The sequence below is a fragment of the Antennarius striatus genome, chromosome 7 (genome assembly GCF_040054535.1).
Source record: "Antennarius striatus isolate MH-2024 chromosome 7, ASM4005453v1, whole genome shotgun sequence".
Classification (NCBI taxonomy): domain Eukaryota; kingdom Metazoa; phylum Chordata; class Actinopteri; order Lophiiformes; family Antennariidae; genus Antennarius; species Antennarius striatus.
Genome location: NC_090782.1, coordinates 23,478,837 through 23,493,399, shown reverse-complemented (window position 1 = coordinate 23,493,399; position 14,563 = coordinate 23,478,837). Strand labels below are relative to the sequence as shown.

Below are 14,563 nucleotides of genomic sequence, written 5' to 3'. Positions count from 1 at the left end.
AGAATGAACTTATGTAAGTAATAAAAATAACTTGAAAGCTCATTAACTTTCATTAACTCCTCCCCCAGTCTACGCCGATGGAGTCAGTTTCTAGTTTAAAAAGGTTGTTGAGGTTGTCTGGAACTAATTATACAGGATTCTTCCTTCACATCCATGTGCAAACCACACGTCGTTTTAAAAAAATGAGCTTTATGAGTTTGACCCAAATCACTGGTGGGTGGTGGACGAGTTCCCAGGTTGTCAAAGACCTTGTCCCGGACCTGGAGTGGGGTGGGGGGGCAGAGGACTGAAAGAAGAGGAGACAAAGCTAGCTTGTTCAGACCAGAGGAGGGAGAGGAAATGAGGGGGGGGGATGTGGGAAGCAAGGAAGGATGGAAAGGGGGAGGAGAAAATGGGAGAAAAGGGGGCCTGGCGTCCCTCCCTCGCTGCTGGAAATCAGTGTTGTTGAAATGAAAGTTTGTTTTTGAGCTCTGGTGTGCGTCTGGGTCGGCAGCATGGTCAGCCGGTGAGTCAGGCCTCCCTTCTCCTCTCTTTTCTTTTCATTTGTGTGTTTTGTGTAGGTTTTTTGTTTTTTTTTACTGTTTTCTCACAATGACAGTTCAAACTTGTCAGTTTCCGGGAGTGAAAGAAGAGAAAGCAGGTTTTGTTTTTCCCTTTGAGAGACAAAGATCTGATGGTTAGACGGTGGAGTTTCGTAACTCATGAGGGTGTCTTGAACTGATTATGTCTCCTCTGTGGTCAATGGACTCTGCTAAACAACTGGGGGGGGGGGGGTCTGAAGCCTTTCCTCTCTTGGGTTTGACCTTATGAATCAAAGAGATCAGTCATGATGGAGGTAACAAGAAAATACATTCATTTATAGATAGCAATAAAGAAGAAAAACAAAGCAAGATGGAGAGGTAGAAAGAAAAAAAGAAGTGTGGAAACTTCTCGACGATAGAAAACAGAACAGTGACGCTTCTTCCTTCAGGATGGTTTTCTGATTTTGTTCACGCTCTGGAATCGTGCCTTAAACTTGGTTTCCAATTTTCCTGTCCAGTGTGGAGCATCCTGCCGGGGGCTACAAGAAGATCTTTGAGACTGTGGAGGAGCTGAATGAACCTCTACCTGCAAAGATCAACGGTATGACGGAGGGAGGGGCGAAGTTTTCAGAGTCAACCTGCATTTTTATGGCCAGTTTGGCTCCAGATTACTTCTTCTTGATTGTAAATGTCCGAACGCAGGTGTCCTCCCTTCCTGGCTGGGGGGCAGTCTTCTCAGGATGGGTCCGGGTCTTTTTGAGGTGGGAGGTCAAGCCTTCAAGCACCTGTTTGACGGACAGGCCATCATCCACAAGTTTGACCTGAAGGACGGTCGGGTGAGCTACTGCAGACGGTGAGAGAAGTGTTTGTTGATGGTTTCATCTGGATCAGCACCTTCAGCGTGGTGACACCAGGATGGATCTCTGCAGGTTCCTCAGGTCGGACACGTACGTCCGGGCCCTGACGGAGAACAGGGTGGTCATCACCGAGTTCGGCACGGCGGCATACCCAGATCCCTGCAAGAACATCTTCTCCAGGTCACCGCCGAGACGTTTTGGTTGGTCAGGAGATTTGGCTTAGCTTAGCTTAGCATGAACATTGGAGTTATGGAAGCGGTTCTTTTATGCTATGCTAAGCTAATCAGCTCCTCGTTCTGGTACCAATCTATGCAGATGATGAACTTCTATTCCCAGATGTTTTAAACTTGAACATTTCCTGCCTGTCTTTACTTGTGTGACATATTTCTTGTTGACGTTCTGGTTCCCGTGTAGATTCTTTACGTACTTCAGAGGCATTGAAGTGACCGATAACTGCGTCGTGAACATTTATCCAATCGGAGAGGACTTCTACGCAGTAACGGAGAGCAATTACATCACAAAGGTTGATCCTGATTCGCTGGAGACTTTAAAGAAGGTGACTCGCTTACGTCACATCTATGACCTCCTCATCTCCAGAAGTTTTTTGATTTTTTTTTTTTTTTAATCGTAATTTTTCTTGGTCAACAAAAATTTTCATTGCCATTTTAAAACTTGAAAGCTTATTTTCTCTTTCATCCATTGGTTTCCCGCATTTATTTCAGGTGGACCTGTGTGAGTACCTGTCGGTGAATGGGGTGACCGCGCACCCCCACACTGACGCAGACGGTACGGTCTATAACATCGGTAACTGCTTTGGTAAAAACATGAGTCTGGCTTACAATATCGTCAAGATTCCACCTCAAGAAGGTGAGTTCAGACTGAGTGATTCTTTATGTGAATAAATGAACCACAGGTTCTACTTTAATGTCTCTTTTAATATCTGTGTTCCCAGATGGATCAGATCCTCTGAAAAAATCCCAGGTTGTGGTTCAGTTGCCCAGCAGCGAGAGGTTAAAGCCCTCCTACGTCCACAGGTGCCTCCATTCCTCGTGGTTAACGCGTCATGTGACCAGTTCAAAGCAGGATATGAATCTGTGCTTTCAGAAGAAAGAAAAGAAAAGAAAAAAAAAAGCCACAATCTGTCGACTTCTCTGCTTGTAGTTTCGGGATGACGGACAAATATTTTGTGTTTGTGGAGCAGCCGGTGAAGATCAACCTCCTCAAGTTCCTGTCGTCCTGGGCCATCAGAGGAACCACCTATATGGACTGCTTCGAGTCCAATGAGAGCATGGGGGTAGGTGAAGGAGCCTACCCCCATGTCAGCCATCATAAAGTAACACAATGCAAGCGTAACATATAGAAAAATCAGTGTGTGTGTGTGTGTGTGTGTGTGTGTGTGTTGCAGACATGGTTCCACCTGGCCACTAAAGACCCTCCAGACTATTTGAGCAGCCACAAATTCAGAACATCAGCCTTCAACATCTTCCATCACATCAACACCTACGAGGACCAGGGCTTCGTCGTGGTCGACCTCTGCACCTGGAAAGGGTGAGCGTCCGTCAGGTGTTGATGAAGGGGGTGACACACCCTGGTGCTTACAGCTCCCTCTGCCCCCCCCACACCCCTACCACACCCCCAAAGTCATGACTTTGTCTACAAGTACCTGTACATGGCCAACCTGACGCAGGAGTGGGAGGAGGTGAAGAAACGAGCGACCAGCGCCCCCCAGCCAGAGGTCAGACGTTACGTACTGCCTCTAGACACACACAGGGTGAGTCCACACACACACACACACACACACACACACACACACACACACACACACACACACACACACACACACACACACACACACACACACACACACACACACACACACACACAACAAACACATACATTGCTTTACATAAACATGTAATCATGTATGTTCTTGTGGGTGTGGTCAGGAGGAACAAGGGAAGAACCTGGTGTCTCTGTCCTACACCACAGCAACCGCTGTTCTCCACAGCGACGGTACCGTCTGGCTGGAACCGGAGGTTCTCTTCTCTGGATCAAGACAGGGTGAACACACACACACACACACACACACACACACACACACACACACACACACACACACACACACACACACACACACACACACACACACACACACACACACACACACACACACACACACACACACACACACACATCTCTATAGAAGTTTAACGTCTCATAATTTGGCACACTGATACATTTTATCAGGTGTCGTCTGCATATCAAGATTTCATTTGTAGGATATGAATGAATGAATGAATGAATGAATGAATGAATGAATGAATGAATGAATGAATGAATGAATGAAATTTATTTTGGCTAAATTTATTTTGGCTAAACATATTTCGATTGTATTACTACAACAAAATCAGCATTCTTTTGGTTTTTAACAACATAGGATACGGTAAGATGTTGGTGTTTGTCACGTCTAGAGAATGTTTTTAAAAGGATTCTCTCTCTCAGCCTTTGAATTTCCCCAGATTAACTACTCTCTGTGTCGTGGGAAGAAATACTCCTTCGCTTACGGTTTGGGACTCAACCACTTCATCCCCGATAGGGTATGAATTTATTTTTTTTTTTTTAAACATTTTTAGCTTTTCAAGTAGAAGAAATCTTAAAATTCTTTAATTGTTTTTTTTTTCTTTTTTTAATCGTTATGTTTCTGTAGATAGTCAAGCTAAACGTTCAGACCAAAGAGACCCAGGTGTGGCAGGAAGAGGAGTCTTACCCTTCGGAGCCGCTGTTCATCCCGACCCCTGGGGCCACAGAGGAGGACGACGGTAGGACGCCTGTACTCACACTCTCATGCCCTGTAGGGTTCAGTTCCTACTGTAATGTTAACACACACACACACACACACACACACACACACACTCTTTTGCCCAGGCGTGCTGCTGAGCGTGGTGGTGAAGCCTGGCGCTGAGCGACCCAGCTTCCTGCTGGTCCTGGACGCGGCGACGCTGGAGGAGGTCGCCAGAGCAGAGGTCAATGTCATCATCCCCGTGACCCTGCACGGCACGTACAAACCATGACACCGAGGTCACACGTGATGTCATGCAGCAGGGCCACGCCCCCTTGCTGGGCGACTGGCCCTTTAAATCAAACCAACTACCTATCATCTGCTACCGATAAGCTGCTGTTTGAGATGATTCAAACCTTTAACTCGTTATAAGTTGTATGAAAATTATATAAAAACATAAAAATGTGCAACTGGTATATTTAAATGTTTGGGTTTTTAGCTTTTAATGGCATTCAGTGTATTCACGGCAGCTTTAGAGTAAATTATATCTATGTAGTTAAGTGTTTTTTCAAACTTGTAATACATCAGAATCCAAAGCAATTGCAGTATTTGATATAGATTGTAGAAATAGATTTACTGTATTTCATCTTTCTTTTTCTTGGCAGGAACATAGGGTGACCAATAAGAGTGGAGGTAGGAGCACACAGGTAGACTACATCTTGTGTAGACGGTGTAACCTGAAGGAGATCAGTGACTGCAAAGTAGTGGTAGGTGAGAGTGTAGCCAAACAGCACAGGATGGTGGTGTGTAGGATGACTCTGGTGGTGAGGAAGATGAAGACGGCAAAGGCAGAGCAGAAGACGAAATGGTGGAAGCTGAAAAAGGAAGAGTGTTGCAGGACTTTTAGGAAGGAGTTAAGACAGGCTCTGGGTGGTCAGGAGGTGCTTCCAGATGACTGGACAACTACAGCTAATGTGATCAGGGAGACAGGTAGGAGAGTACTTGGTGTGTCATCTGGAAGGAAAGTAGATAAGGAGACTTGGTGGTGGAATGAGGAGGTACAGGAGTGTATACAGAGAAAGAGGTTAGCTAAGAGGAAGTGGGACACTGAGAGGACTGAGGAGAGTAGACAGGAGTACAGGGAGATGCAGCGTAAGGTGAAGGTAGAGGTAGCAAAGGCCAAACAAGAAGCTTATGATGACTTGTATGCTAGGTTGGCCAGTAAGGAGGGAGAGACTGATCTATACCGGTTGGCAAGACAGAGATAGAGATGGGAAGGACGTGCAGCAGGTTAGGGTGATTAAGGATAGGGATGGAAGCCTATTGACAGGTGCCAGTAGTGTGATGGGAAGATGGAAAGAGTACTTTGAAGAGTTGATGAACGTGGAAAATGAGAGGGAACAAAGACTAGAAGAGGTGACTGTTGTGGACCAGGATGTAGCAAAGATTAGTCAGGATGAAGTGAGGAGGGCATTGAAGAGGATGAAGAGGGGAAAGGCAGTCGGTCCTGATGATATACCTGTAGAGGGTTGGAAGTGTCTAGGAGAGGTGGCAGTAGAGTTTCTGACTGGGTTGTTCAACAGGATCTTAGATGGTGAGAAGATGCCTGAGGAATGGAGGAGAAGTGTGCTGGTGCCCATTTTTAAGAGTACATGTGTGTGAATGAGAGGGACCCAAGTGGAAGAGTGAGGTTAAAGGGAGAAGAGATCAAGGTGGAGGATTTGAAGTACTTAGGGTCAACAGTCCAGAGCAATGGAGAGTGTGGAAAAGAGGTGAAGAAGCGGGTCCAGGCAGGATGGAACGGGTGGAGGAAAGTGTCAGGTGTGATGTGTGATAGAAGAGTTTCAGCTAAAATGAAAGGTGTACAAAACTGTGGTGAGACCAGCGATGTTGTTTGGTCTAGAGACAGTGTCACTGAGGAAAAGACAGGAGACAGAGCTGGAGGTAGCAGAGATGAAGATGCTGAGGTTCTCTCTGGGAGTGACCAGGAAGGATAGGATCAGGAATGAGTACATCAGAGGGACAGCACATGTTAGAGGTTCTGGAGATAAAGTCAGAGAGGCCAGACTGAGATGGTTTGGACATGTCCAGAGGAGAGATAGTGAATATATTGGTAGAAGGATGCCGAGTTTTGAACTGCCAGGCAGGAGGCCTAGAGGAAGACCAAAGAGGAGGTTTATGGATGTAGTGAAAGAGGACATGAAGGTAGTTGGTGTGAGAGAAGAGGATTCAGAAGACAGGGTTAGATGGGGGACACTGATTCGCTGTGGCGACCCCTGAAGGGAAAAGCCGAAAGGAGAAGATCTTTCTTTTTCTTGGTGTATATTCAATACAATCGTACATTCATTGTGTGGCTCTGTGATATGTTGTCAGTGTGAGTTCATATCATTAAGTTTATTTGTCTTTCACAGTTTAGCACCAACGTGTTTGTGAGCTTACGCCTGAAAATGCAAGTGAAATACAAACGATATTTTAAACATTATTTACATTATTTTCCTTAGTACAAATAAAACAATGATAACTTGATATTCTGTACTCATACTTGTTAGACAGGAAATGTTCTACAGTGGCCACGACTGCAATAACGTTCATCTTTAACAATTTATAGCCGTCAAAAAGTAATTAAGGCAAGTTAAAGGTTGTAATGAAGACATTTTGTCAACTAAAACATACTTTTACTGATTTCAACACATATATTAATATAAAACCTGCATAATAAAGGTTTTAGCTTTAAATAACCAGGAGTTCAGAGATATGGATTAAAGGTAGAATTCAAGATATAACAATTATCTGCACTAAAATATTTGTGCATCTGTAATAATCCAATTAAATAAGTGAACCGCTGATAAATTAATTAATTTCTAACACAAGTTATTCCTGTTCAAAAGAAAAAGGAGTTATTAATAGTTATTTAAGATAAATTGATCTTTCTGCTGTAGATCAGGTTCTAAAAGTAAAGACCAGATCAATTGGCCTGTCTATTCAGCCACTTGGTGGTTTTTAATTTAGGTTTAGACACTGAAACTGGCAATGGGGCAATATAAAAACAAAAATGTGGAGAATCAGATTTGATTTCTGTCCCTGATGATGAACACAAAGGTGTTTTCTGCTGCTCCTTTGATGGGCGTCGCCAGCTTTCCGATCGTTGGGATGTTGTTGCGTCCCATGGTGGAGTCCTTCAGACACGTAGAAGCGTCGACCGCTCTTTCTCCGTGGAGAGCTGATACCGCTGCTGTTTGATGATGTCCAGGCATTTCCCCAGAACCTGCAAACAACCAGGAGGTTTGAGCATCAGGACGACACGACGGGACTTTTGGTTTCAGAATGGGACGGTGACACCTGAAACCAAGCTGTGTTTTTATACCTTCCTGGTGTCCTGAGGCAGAATGACGCCATCGTCCCAGAGCCGGCCGGAGGAGAAGAAAGCTGAGCTCTCCTTGTTTAAAGCTTCGTTCAAGTCGTCCTGCTCAGGGTCAGACGGAAGCAGGGAGTCGGAGTGACCCGGAGCCACCATCGACACTCTGGCGTTGGGCCACAGGAACAGGAAATTAGGGTCAAAGGCCCTCCCACACTAAAGACAACCAGGAAACAGGGTTACGTAACAGTGAGGGTTGGATTTTAGCTCCTGTTCACATCTCACATAAGAAAACATTGTAAGCAGCAATCAGATATCGTTTTCATTCCTATCCTGCTTCATTTTAATGAAGATAAGAATGATGGACAGGAGAAAGATGCTGAACAGGCCACTTGAGGGCTTCTCTGGATATTTCTGTCCCTATTTTTCCATTAGAGGAGATGCTTTTTCCAAGCTGGTTGCTTGGAGATCATTCAGAACTATCCTGAACCTGCAGTAGAATCCTGGAGCAGCTGCAGCCTTACAGATGAACTCATGTCATCAGACACGTCTGCTCTTCTTCATTCTTTTATTCCGTCTCTGATCTTTAGGATCACAGACGGAAGAACTTTGGTTCTTTTTATTCTGACGCCGCCGTTCCTTCACGTCGTTACCCTGCTGCATAAACCGTGACTCAAATTCAAGTTTCATCTCTCACCATCGCGTAGCTGTCGGCACCATGGCAACCACCGATCACCACGGTGATTTTGGGAACGGAGGCACAAGCCACCGCTGACATCATCGAACCGTGAGCTTTCAGACGGTTGCTGTTCGCCTCTGCCTAGAAAAGACAGAGAAAGAAAATACGAACGTGAAGTAGAAGAAACCTACACGTGGTGTGTGTGTGTGTGTGTGTGTGTGTGTGTCACACCTGTGTCGTGGAGAGTGTTGGCGCCGCTGCCGGCGCCGTGTTCTGGAGGAAGAGAAGGGGGATGTCTCTCTGGTCACACAGCTGGACAAAGTGGCTTCCTTTCAGCGCCGCCTGGTACAGCAGCTCGCCGTTGTTGGCTACCATGCCCACCAGGTGGCTAACGAGACACAGGCGCACAGGTGAGGAAACACACACACACACACACGCACACACAAAATTAGAGCCTGTTTACTTAAAATCCACCAGCGGTGACAAACAGGAACAGGAAACAACACGTCTGATTCTGTTTTGACTGGAATCGATCGGACGGCTTTTCTCACCCACGTATCCGAGCGAAGCCGGTGATGAGCGTTTGTCCAAAGCGAGCTTTGAACTCCTGGAAGCGACTCCCGTCCACCAGTCGACTGATGACCTGGTCGAGAAGAGAAATAACCTGATTCTAGATTCATGGAGGAGGAAACGCTTCCTGATTTCTCCTGCGCGTTACCATTCTAGCATCCAGACTGTAGTTGTAACATCTGGGAGCGAGAGCCAGGAGCTCCTCCGAGCTGTACAGCGGCTCCTCCTCCTCCGCTCTCCTCTCCTCCTCTTCCTCAGGAAGTTGGAAGTTGAGAGTGGATATGATGTTTCTGGTGTAATCGTACGCCTCCTTCTCCTCCCGGGCGAAGTGATCCACGCAGCCGCTCACCCTGAAACAGGGACAAACGGTCCTGATGGGAGAAGTTTGGTCATTTGAAGAACCGCTTCGATTGGAGGAACCTACTCGGCGTGAAGCCTGGCCCCGCCCAGTTCCTCCGGCGTCACTTCCTCTCCCGTCGCCGCCTTGACGAGCGGCGGTCCGCCCAGGAATATGGTCCCTATCCGATGCACCATCACCGTCTCCTCAGCCATGGTGGGGATGTAAGCTCCGCCCGCCGTGCACGACCCGCAAACCACCGACACCTGTAGAGCGATCGGATGTTTTTACGTCAAAATAATCGATCAAAAGACGCTTCACGAGCCGGTTTGTCTCCTTTCTGATTGAACACCTACTCACTGACGCTCAGGCTTCTTTACCTGTGGGATCTTCATGGACGACATGATGGCTTCGTTGTAGAACGTCCTCCCTCCTTGGTTCTTATCCGGGAAGATTTCCGACTGGATCGTTCCGAAGGCAAAGAGAAATGGAGTTGACTAGAGCGGACAGAAGGCTTCAGAAAACGTTCCCATTGGTGAAGTCTTGTTTCACCTGCAGAGGCAGAAACGCTCCCCCAGAGTCCACCAGGTAAACACAAGGGAGGCGATTCTGGATGGCTATTTCCTGCGCCCTCAGCTGCTTCTTCACCGTGATTGGATACGCTGTGCCGCCTTTCACGGTGGCGTCGTTGGCGATGAATACGCACCACAAGCCATTGATCCTGCCGATACCTGGATGGATACAAACAGACACACACACATGATACCAGCTTCAGTCGAGCTATGAGTTCAGGATGTTGGTACTGAACGGTTTTCTGACCCGTCAGGCAGCCGGCTGAGGGGATGTCACCGTACGGCAGACCCAAACCGGCGAACGGCGACAGCTCCAGGAAGTCCTCATCGTCCAACAGGAGGCGCAATCGATCCCTGACCAGCAGCTTCCTGTTCCTCTGGGTGTGTCTGGCGACGGCGTTCTCCCCGCCCCCTTTCCTCACCTTTTCCTTCAACTCTAAAAACCTTCCAGAGTGGAAAGAGTTTGTAAAACGACCCGTAGCAGGGAGGTAACTTCACACACCGGTGAGAGCGGGACCTACGTCTGATGGCAGGCGCTGCTGTTTCGGAGGTTTCCGTCGTGGACGTGTTGGTGGACGGGCTGGAGGGGCTGATCCAGCACCGGGAAGGCACAGCGGGGGGCTCTCCTCCTCCGGGATGTGGAGCTCATACCTCGAACCGAGCAGCTCCAGCGCCGCTCAGCCAGCCTGCAACAACATGACCAGATGACAGATTTCTCTTTCATAATGACTAGAAAGGACAAACAAACTCTTAATAGCAATAATAAAATAAAAAAACCCCGGGACATTTTGTGTTTTTGCTGGTTTTTTTGTTCAGAGGAAGTGTCACTGCCTCACCTGCCATCATGAAAGAAAAAAATGGAAAATGGAAGGAAAAAAAAAAGGTTATATTTATCCAGTGATGTGTATTATGTTATTTTCCATTTAACGTCACCAATATTAGATTATTTTTACTCAAAATCGCCGAATTTTCACATTTACCGCTGAAATACTGAGAAGAGACAGTAATGCTATCTTGCTATGTGTCACTATTAAAATGTTCAAACACATTTGCTCTATAAAGTAAATTCCCATAATTTAGCTAATGTATATAATGTACAGTGTTTTTTGTCAACAACTGTATGTGTGTAATGTCTTTCCTGAGTTGAGCGGACCTGAAACCGCTGGGAATAGGAATTAAGTGAGGCACGCAGTTCTCCTGCCTGATGCTAGGGGGCGCTGATGATCCCAGGGATTCATGACAGCGAGCTACAGTACAAACATGTTATCGATGCTTCTGTTCAGAAGGAGCTGCGCATGGACTTCATTTATAAGTAAACATAACATATGAACAAACATGTAGTAACAACAAAATGTTTTTTAATCACATGTCCTTATTTGTAACAGTTTGTATGTGTAAATAATTCTGCTCTGAGACTTGAAACATTAGCCACTCACTGTTGCTAATTAAATGGTGAATCAGCTTCACTGTCGGTTCGTGTTTGTAAATCTGATTATGGTGAAGTCGGTGCCTCCCCAGCCGTGAACCTCACTGGTGTGAAGTCCCACACTGGTTCCACCTCGAAGCGCTTTAGCTCAAGTTGGACTTGGCAGGATGTTTGGGTTGGTCTGAAGTCGAGGAAACGACTAAACAGGCTGAGCTACAAGGTATTGTTAGGGGGTTGGCTGGTTCTGGCAATCCCTTGGAGATGACTCCAGCAGCCCCTGGTGGTCCAGATGATGGGGATGGGGTCCTTTGGGCAGCGCCTGCAGCCGGAGGGGGAAACGGCCGAGCTGGAGATGAAGAGGTGTCCATTTGAGTCGAAGCAGGACTTCCATGTTGCAGAAGAGATGCGTTTGTTGCCAAAATTCAATGAGATTGAATTGTTTGAATAAGTAGCATTGGTTGGTTGTTTACTTAGTTAAATAGTTCTCAACAAGACAAATAGCTTCCAGACACTTACAGGTAGAGGTGTAGAAGCTGGAAGAGGAGAAGAGCAAAACTGTTGACTTTATTTAGGATGTTTCAAATGATTTCCGTCGGTGGTTTTCAGCATCCGATGCAGGTCCTGTGATGATTTGTGTGACCTGATTATGGGGAACAATTCAAAGGTTCACTGCTGGTGCCCAGTGTGAGAGAGATGGAGGTAGCTCATGGGGGGCGGGGGGGGGTTCTCTTGCTGCTGTCCAGGGACGGATGAGAACTGGAAGGTGCAGAAATGTTGGGATACAATCCAAAACTGGGGGGTTTTTTTTGTTGATGTTGAGAAACTTCGTGTCCCACTTGTGGCCCCACCTGCAAGGGCATAACCAGAATGTGTCGTCCCTCCAGACACCCCCCACCCCCACCCCCCAGCAGAGCTCTGTTTGATTTGCTTGAGTTTTTATTGTTATATAATTATCTTGAAATAAACTAACAGTTTATTAATTGTTGATCTCCTTGGTTGTGCTTTTTAAACAACAATGTCACCACATTCACTCATCTGTTGCTATTTCAGTCATTCTTTGTGTTCAATTTTTTTTTTTTTTAGCCACACAATAATTATTATAAATCTATTTTAAAGGTAAAACTTTAAATAATTGTTTTATTTTACAATTTTGAGATAATCCCTTCGCCTGGATAGTAATCCTGAGTAATTCAATAACCAGTGAAGATATTAATGAATGTTTTACGCCGTTTTACATATTTTGCTTACCAATAATAATTATTGATCAATCCAAATGTGATTGTTTTGGCAGTCGGCGCGACACAAAATCTATGTCAAAGGTCGTGAGTGTTTCCAATAATAAATATGAATTAAGAAAAGTTAAATATCGGACACTTCTTACCTTCTCACGCACAGGAACATTTCTGCCAGTTTCAGTTATGGAAATGATAAAACATTCATATGTAAAAGCGATTGTCAACACAAACCCCTGCTGCCTGCTGGTAAATACAGGAAAGGCTTCTTCTTCGCTGCTCTATTTGGCTGTAGCTTCCAGGCAGCGGTGCTCTCTAGCGCCACCTCTGCTGCAGGAGGGGAAATACAGCACTCCGGACAGTCATAAAATCGACATCGCAGAATTTAAATTTTTTATTCAACATTTTCTGCCTCTGTTAACACATTTTTCAGGTTGTATTCTTTATGAATAAGATGCCATCTTATGTAGAGTACCTAAAGTGGTCGTCTGTCAAATGCAGACATCTACATTCATTTTAGAACGAAAATAGTTTCCAATAAGAAATAATAGAAATAATTATAATAAAAAACTCCAATTCAAGTGACTGCGCTGATGAGGTTTATTTTGGAATACAGATACAATCAGCGCATACAACATAGGAGAAATACTAATTATTCCTTTATAAAAATCAATTTACTAATACTAACAATGAAAATTAGTGTACAATTAGAAGTTTTGGGCAAATGTCCCCAGCATCAATTCTTCACCAACAGTTAAGGGTTTCTTTGCCTTAGTGATACGATTAGCCGCTAAGTCTGACCTTCTCAGTTCGCTCACATGTGTTGATATGGTGGCCATCATCAGTAATGGCTTCTGCCCTCCGTGTTCACGTTTTTTTCTTTCAAAAAACTTTAAAGCTGTGTCGTGTAATCCTTTGGTGCTTTGATCTCCAGGTACTGAAGCAGCTTTGAAAGTTTCATTGACTCATTTGTTAGCTTGTTGCCACATGTCACACATGGGAATTTCAGCGCAGGAGATTCACCTGTAGGAACAAAACCCTTACTGTAAGTAGGACTCCTCGTGTTATCTTTAAAATGCAGATTTGGTGTTCTTGGAAGTCATAGGCTCTTCTTCTATCTCCTCATTGGGCCTTTTCTACTTCCAAAGATGTTTTCTTTACTCATTTTTTCTTGTGAGCTTGATTTTGGGGGTAACAGCACTAACCAGTCCTTGGGGACCTCTGCTTTAAACAGTCTATCAGAGTGTCTTCTTTTCCTTTCGGCTTTTCCCTTAAGGGGTCGCCACAGCGAATCAGCTGCCTCCATCTAACCCTGTCTTCTGCATCCTCTTCTCTCACACCAACTACCTTCATGTCCTCTTTCACTACATCCATAAACCTCCTCTTTGGTCTTCCTCTAGGCCTCCTGCCTGGCAGTTGAAAACTCAGCATCCTTCTACCAATATATTCACTATCTCTCCTCTGGACATGTCCAAACCATCTCAGTCTGGCCTCTCTGACTTTATCTCCAAAACCTCTAACATGTGCTGTCCCTCTGATGTACTCATTCCTGATCCTATCCTTCCTGGTCACTCCCAGAGAGAACCTCAGCATCTTCATCTCTGCTACCTCCAGCTCTGTCTCCTGTCTTTTCCTCAGTGACACTGTCTCTAGACCAAACAACATCGCTGGTCTCACCACAGTTTTGTACACCTTTCCTTTCATTTTAGCTGAAACTCTTCTATCACACATCACACCTGACACTTTCCTCCACCCGTTCCATCCTGCCTGGACACGCTTCTTCACCATTCCATCACCATAGCGAACAAGAAGGGGCTCAGAGCTGATCCCTGATGCAGTCCCACCTCCACCTTGAACTTCTCTGTCACACCTACACACACCTCACCACTGTATTACAGTCCTCATACATGTCCTGCACCGCTCTAACATACTTCTCTGCCACTCCAGGCTTCCTCATACAATACCACAGTTCCTCTCTGGGCACCCAGGGCAAACAGTCTATCAGAGTGTAGGAAAAAGTAATACAGACAGAAGGACGTTTCATATCAGTATGGGGAGGGTTCATAAAACTTTAAATTACCGCACATAGTAAAATAAATCGCCGAATTTCATTTCTGGAAGGCATTAACGTTTCTCTAGCTGTGGAGTCATTTATGATGGTCATTTCAGTCGGTTTTGTTCTTTGACGTCTATAAAGGTGTGGCCGCGGGTTTTTCTGTGGAAGTGACAATAGAA

General features: G+C 45.5%; 2 protein-coding genes across 2 annotated transcripts; one reads left to right on the top strand and one right to left on the bottom strand.

The window, feature by feature from the left end:
* The first annotated feature begins 401 nt into the window (after positions 1-401).
* On the top strand, positions 402-6,683 carry LOC137598723 (retinal Mueller cells isomerohydrolase-like). Its single transcript, XM_068319174.1, has 14 exons — positions 402-505; positions 1,040-1,122; positions 1,224-1,374; positions 1,451-1,558; positions 1,793-1,934; positions 2,101-2,245; positions 2,331-2,412; positions 2,540-2,672; positions 2,784-2,926; positions 3,020-3,149; positions 3,325-3,439; positions 3,881-3,975; positions 4,086-4,197; positions 4,304-6,683. The coding sequence occupies exons 1-14, from the start codon at positions 495-497 to the stop codon at positions 4,447-4,449; spliced, it is 1,596 nt and encodes a 531-aa protein (XP_068175275.1). The 5' UTR covers positions 402-494; the 3' UTR covers positions 4,450-6,683.
* Positions 6,684-6,827: 144 nt separating this feature from the next.
* si:ch211-198n5.11 (methylcrotonoyl-coenzyme A carboxylase 2) lies at positions 6,828-12,605 on the bottom strand. The gene is made up of 12 exons (XM_068319173.1): positions 12,478-12,605; positions 10,192-10,356; positions 9,918-10,114; positions 9,651-9,829; positions 9,479-9,559; positions 9,186-9,364; positions 8,910-9,111; positions 8,743-8,834; positions 8,423-8,579; positions 8,210-8,332; positions 7,522-7,728; positions 6,828-7,422 (listed from the first exon to the last, which is right to left on the bottom strand). The coding sequence occupies exons 1-12, from the start codon at positions 12,495-12,497 to the stop codon at positions 7,336-7,338; spliced, it is 1,689 nt and encodes a 562-aa protein (XP_068175274.1). The 5' UTR covers positions 12,498-12,605; the 3' UTR covers positions 6,828-7,335.
* Positions 12,606-14,563: the final 1,958 nt, after the last annotated feature.

What these genes read in the sequence shown, in the direction of transcription:
- LOC137598723 (XM_068319174.1), top strand. An exon ending in AAGCCCTCCTACGTCCACAG is followed by an intron (nt 2,413 to 2,539) that starts GTGCCTCCATTC and finishes CTCTGCTTGTAG; the next exon opens with TTTCGGGATGACGGACAAAT. An exon ending in TGCCTCTAGACACACACAGG is followed by an intron (nt 3,150 to 3,324) that starts GTGAGTCCACAC and finishes GGGTGTGGTCAG; the next exon opens with GAGGAACAAGGGAAGAACCT.
- si:ch211-198n5.11 (XM_068319173.1), bottom strand. Translation starts at nt 12,497, where the DNA reads ATGTTCCTGTGCGTGAGAAG. An exon ending in GAGCGTTTCTGCCTCTGCAG is followed by an intron (nt 9,560 to 9,650) that starts GTGAAACAAGAC and finishes GGAACGATCCAG; the next exon opens with TCGGAAATCTTCCCGGATAA. An exon ending in TGCCTCAGGACACCAGGAAG is followed by an intron (nt 7,423 to 7,521) that starts GTATAAAAACAC and finishes GGTTGTTTGCAG; the next exon opens with GTTCTGGGGAAATGCCTGGA.